This window comes from Cyprinodon variegatus, unplaced genomic scaffold (genome assembly GCF_000732505.1).
Source record: "Cyprinodon variegatus isolate N-32 unplaced genomic scaffold, C_variegatus-1.0 Scaffold1179, whole genome shotgun sequence".
Classification (NCBI taxonomy): Eukaryota; Metazoa; Chordata; class Actinopteri; order Cyprinodontiformes; family Cyprinodontidae; genus Cyprinodon; species Cyprinodon variegatus.
In genome coordinates, this window is record NW_015151632.1 from 98,041 (window position 1) to 103,550 (window position 5,510).

Consider the following 5,510-nt stretch of genomic DNA (forward strand, 5'->3'; position numbering starts at 1 on the left):
CTCAGGTTGGGAACCTCTGCTGCCCAAAGCTCGTCAGGCCGGTTATTCAAACTGTTCCAATCCTGCGCTGTGCAGCGGAACAAAACACTAACGCCAGAAAAAAAGGAGGCGATAAATCATAAAATTTGCGGACTGAAACATTTCATAGAGCTAGATTTAAATTAGAAGCAATGACATTTGAAAACCAGATGTGGATAACTTGCTGTTTAGGACGTGCTGCAGTCACAGGGACTCATACCTCCAGGATGATGGTGCACCAGATGACGTTGAAACCAGCAAAGACTACATATTTGTCATAATCCTCCCAGTCAAACAGGTAGTAAGGAACTCCAAACAGAGCCATAGGAACCAGGGCAAAGGTGAAGTACTCCAGGAAGCCAAAGTAGAGCGCCTGGCCCTCGCCATAGTACCGTCTGATGTCATCTGGAGAGGAAATGGAGACAGGAGCAGGTGTGAAAACTGGACAGGAAAAGCATCCTTCACTGAGTGAAGACTTTACCATCAACATGTTCCTACATACTTTAAATGATACACCAATCCATATAGGAGAGGTTTAAACCAGCCGGTGCTCCTCTGACTGGTTTTACAAGTGATGCACTAGTTGTTTGAATCAGCTGAAACGGGTCTTACAGACTTGCGTCAGTCAGTGATTACACCCATAAACATGTCGTGGAGCACGCAGCTGGAGGAATGAGGCAGCAGCATTGCTAGGAGGGCATTCCACTCGTCTCTTTACAGTTCAACCAACAGAGGCTGATTCTCCAGCTTAGACCAGAAGGGAGACCTGTCCAGAAAGTCTCCTAGTCAATGATTCGATGCAGTCTGCTACTAATCAACATCTCTGTCCAATTTGTTGCCACTCGATTGTTTCTTTCAATCCTAGTCAACAACTTGGTCCAATCTGGTCTTAGTCAAACACACAATGAAATTAGCTCCTAGTAAATTACTTGATCTGATCGACTCCCAGTCAACAAAACGATGCAACCGTGTCCTATTCAACAATTCTGTCTGATCCACTCCTAGTCAAAGACTCTCTGATATTGTGATATATTTACATTTGTGTCGGACCTGCTTCTAGTCAACATCTTGATGCAATCTGCTCCCAATAAATGATTTCATCCGATCTGCTCTTAGTCAGCGACTAGTCCGATTCCTCTCCTAGTCACTGACTAAACACAATCTGCTCCTAGTCAAGAGCCAGATGACATCTGCAATGACTCAATGTGATCTGCTCCTATTTAATGACTCAGTCAGATATACTCCTTGTAAATAAAATCTGCTCCAAGTCAACGACTTGGTCAGATCTGCTGGTTTTCCTTAAGGAGAAACATTTTCACCTATTTGAATAATGAACTGACCATCATCATTTTTCTACATTATATGGATTTTTACTTACTTTAGAAGTAAATCAGAGCAACATAAATAAACCCTATTATATTGAAGGGAATAGAACATCGGCTTCACTTACCGAGAGGCTGAAGCGACAGCTTGACTTTTTTATACCAGGAAAAGGAAAGTCTCTTGAGCTCCTCTGGCTGGTGGAGTGGAAACATCTGGATCAGGATCCCTTTGGACAGCAATCTGCGGACTAAGATGTCAAATAACAATGGCAGTGGGTTAGAAGATACTTTGACGGAGTAAAGTGGTCAAAGTGTTTGGCTGGTTTTCATCTCCGGGTCACTATCTGACCGGAGGGTGACCCCAAAGGACATCCAGCCCCCTTAGTCTTAGTTTTTTTTCTGTTTTGTCCCCTCCTGGTTGGACGGGATGGGTGTGTAACGTCTGTGATGCGCTATGGTAGGCACGGCGCCGTCTGGCCTCCGGTGGGAAGAGCTGTCAGGATGTGCAGCCTGGAACAGGGACTTCAGCCCCCTCCACGGTCAGGTCTAGCCAGGCTATATATTGTCAATAATAATAATAACTCCTCCAACGCCCCCCCGCCCCTCTTAGTTTTGAAGAAAAACTAAAAGCATTTACTCTCATCACCATTGCAGCAAATAAAGATGACTGGGTAAATAGAATGGGACAAATAGATAAACAACAGAACAAAGGCAGCAACAAGAGCAATTAGCATTAAATGCATTCTAAATGCTAATTAGCATTAGCATTAGTCATAATGACACAATAATAACTGGGATTATTGTTAGATTTATTTTTGTATCTGATTGTTCAATTACAGCTCAGCGGGAAGGAATGAATGTTTACGGCTTCATCCCTCTTGGTCTCGTTAAAGCGGGTTGAGCGCTTTCATGAGGTCACAGAATGTCTTATAATTAGAGATGTATAAACAGGTTGGTCCAGTAATGAAGCTGATATTCTTGCCGATAGGGAAATAGGGTGCAGATTTTAATGTTTAGGTGGAAGGTTATCAATCTCTAGGGTATTTCCCAGTAAGCAATGTAATGAGGAAACAGGGACTGAAGCCTGAAACAATGAAAAGTCTCTGATTCCCCTGTATCGGTCTAATGAACCATAATGGGAGTAATCCGTAAATGACTGGGAATAGCTTCCATAACTGAACGGTTGATGCTTGGAAGCTGAAGCCTCCCCCGCTGTTCAGGCTTTTCTCTTTTCACAAAGATGGCTTCCTCCTTCACCCCTCTTTCAAACCATCTGTGCTCTCTGACCAACATCTGCATGTTTCAGTCTTCATAGGCGTGTTATTGAAGTCCAGGTGTCCATGTGAAGCTCCCCTGCAGCTGCTGGCTGTCCTCTGCTGGGCGGTCCTCACTGCTCTGGATCCCACGCACAGCGCCGCTCCACTTAGCTTTGGCTCTTCAGCCACTTTCTGTCTGAGTGGATTGTTACGTTTTAAATTCATCCCTCTGGTGTGTTTGGCGAAAATCCTGACATACGGAATTAATTCAATTTCAATTCAGTTTATTTCTATAGCTCCAATTCACATCATGTCATCTCTGGTCAGTTTCCAGTTCACCAGATCATCCAGTCAGGTTGATTCAAAGTTTTCTATCTAAGGAAAATTACAATGTTTTATATTTTTCTACAACATGGAGGAGAAAAGAGGTTTCAGTTTCCAGGCATTTATAATTCATTCCAGGTCGTTCCAAAGAAATAACACCAGCCTCATGATTCAAAAGACCAATCACAGAGGCCATGCACAACAAAAGGCTCCATCAATCCAACCCACAAACACCACCAGGAGCATTTATGACGGGTCCGATTGGACCTGACCCTCCCACAGAAGGAAACGGCAGCTTAGATCTAAATTGTCCTAATCGTCCACCACAGAGAGGACAGCTGGATGGTCATCAGGTGTCCACAGCTCTTCCCTGGAGGACTGATTAGCACCGGCTCCACTCAACTGACTTCATTAAGGCAGGAGGTGGAGCTCAAAATGAAATCTAAAGGTTTAAGATTCCTCATCTGGTGAAATGAACCTTATTAGGAAACCAATTCAGATATGCAGAGAGACATAAAGGTCTTCTGAAGGGTCAGCCTCCTATCAGTGCTAGAAGCGCAGCGTGGGTCTGGTGTTTACGTGACAAGCTGAGGAAACGGAGACCTGGTGGACACTCACTGATGGATTTCCCCGGGTAAAGCTTGGCGTGGCTGTATCCTGGGACGTGCGTCTCGTCTTTGGCCCGCAGCGTGTCCAGCTCATGTTTGATGATGTGCTGACACTCAGCCATGCTCAGAAAGCCGTCTCCGTCCCCTGGAGACAAAGACATCAGTGAGAAACAGAACAGTTCCTCAGCATTGATGGAGGTCCTCTACATGTCCCTCAGGACACAAACCAAACACCCGTCATTCATCCATTCATTCATTCATTCATTCGTCCATTCGTCCATTCATTCATTCATTCATTCATTCATTCATTCATTCATTCATTCATTCATTCATTCATTCATTCATCCATTCATTCATTCACCAGCTCTGCTTCCAAGCGCATCATTTTAGGATCCCGCTGACGTGATGATGCAGGAAATCAGACTAAAGATGCGTCTTGTTCACAGCCCGTTTAATCCGATTTTATTGCTAATACTTCCTCCATGTAAACGTAGCTATTGATTGATTCGTTGACTGATGCATTCATTCATTCATTCATTCATTCATTCATTCATTCATTCATTCATTCATTCATTCATTCATTCATTCTTCTTCAGAGTATTTCCTGGGATCTAATCAGACACACCACCACCAAGAGCAGTCCAAGCTGGGCGGGCAGGTGGTGCAGGGGTTAGAACTTACAACCAATGTATGGAGGCCTTAGTCCTCGACCCGGGTTCGAATCCGACCTGTGGTCCTTTCCTGCATGTCCCTCCCCCTCTCTCATCCCCCCCTCTCCTGTCAGCCTACTGTCCAAAAATTAAGCCACTAGTGCCGCAAATAATCATCTGTCATTTTGTACACAGGAATGTAAACAAAGAAGAATTTTGTTTTAAAAAATGTAATTAATAGTTCACTGTGATTGTTTCTGTGAACATTAAACTCTGATGCCTCTAAATAAAATGCAGTAAACCTTCAGGGGGCTAACGGGGGTCCATCTGCAGATATTCTGGCTTTAGACTTTGTTAAACTGAAAACTAGAAGACCTAGACAGCAACATTGGTCAGGTTTCCATTCCGTTTGCTGCCAGAACATCTAGACATTGGAGGATGACCCACCCTCAGACCCACCAGGACATGGAGGTCCACCTCGAATGGAGGCGCCCTGATGAACATGATGCTAACAGGAGGCCCCGTGTCTCTACTGAACAACACCCAGTGAAACAGGCTGCTGGACGCAGAACATCTGAGGAACATCTGACTGGATCTTTGTTCCAATACATCATCTAAACCCAGAAGAAGCACCTTGGAAGTCCTTGAAGTGCTGTTTGTTGGAGCAGGTGAAGCCTCGCATGGAGCCGTCGCTGTACTCCTTGAAGAGGCCAACATCCTCAGCACCAGACAGCAGCCGCTCCCTGGAGGCGCCTACCAGAAACAAGTTGGGATTCTCCTTCTCCACAGCTCCCAGTCCAGGACCCAGCTGCTCCACCAGTAAGCCGGCACCTGGAGAGGAGAAGATATGACTGGATCTATGGAGGCCAGCAACTGGAGAGAGCAGGACTATGGAAAGAGCGGAATGAGAGACAGACGGAATGAGAGACAGAGCAGAAGGACAGACAGAGCAAAAAGACGGACAGAGCGGACAGACGGACAGCGTGTCAGACGGACAGACCTCCAGTCTCCTGCGGCTCTCGGATCCTGCCCAGCAGCCATGTGATGGCCTCCTGCTTGGTATCAGGAAGCAGCTCCAGAACCACCAGCGGGCTGAAGGCGCTGCTGTCTGCTGGTGGCACCATCATCCCATCAACTGGAGATCCTGCAGCAGACAGACAAAGATGCTGGTTTTCCTCTGCCAAAGAACCAGAACCATCCTGAGCCCAATGATTGGTCACTTGAATGGATTTATTGCCAAGTGTAGGCAGGACGATGCTTTCTGAATCACCATTGCATCATCCACCAACAAGGCTATGCGCTAAAATGCTCAACATGAAAGAAATCACGCAT

General features: G+C 45.6%; 1 protein-coding gene across 1 annotated transcript in view; it reads right to left on the reverse strand.

Moving 5' to 3' along the window:
- Positions 1–5,351, reverse strand: part of ano10 (anoctamin 10) — a 15,844-nt gene extending 10,493 nt beyond the window's left edge. Inside the window, exons 1-5 of the mRNA XM_015401065.1 lie at positions 5,179–5,351; positions 4,812–5,009; positions 3,539–3,673; positions 1,469–1,588; positions 239–423 (exon numbers count right to left, since the gene is read on the reverse strand). Of these exons, the coding sequence (XP_015256551.1) occupies positions 239–423; positions 1,469–1,588; positions 3,539–3,673; positions 4,812–5,009; positions 5,179–5,305 (765 nt within the window). The 5' untranslated portion in view covers positions 5,306–5,351. The remainder of the gene's footprint in view (positions 1–238; positions 424–1,468; positions 1,589–3,538; positions 3,674–4,811; positions 5,010–5,178) is intronic.
- Between the last annotated feature and the right edge of the window lie 159 nt (positions 5,352–5,510).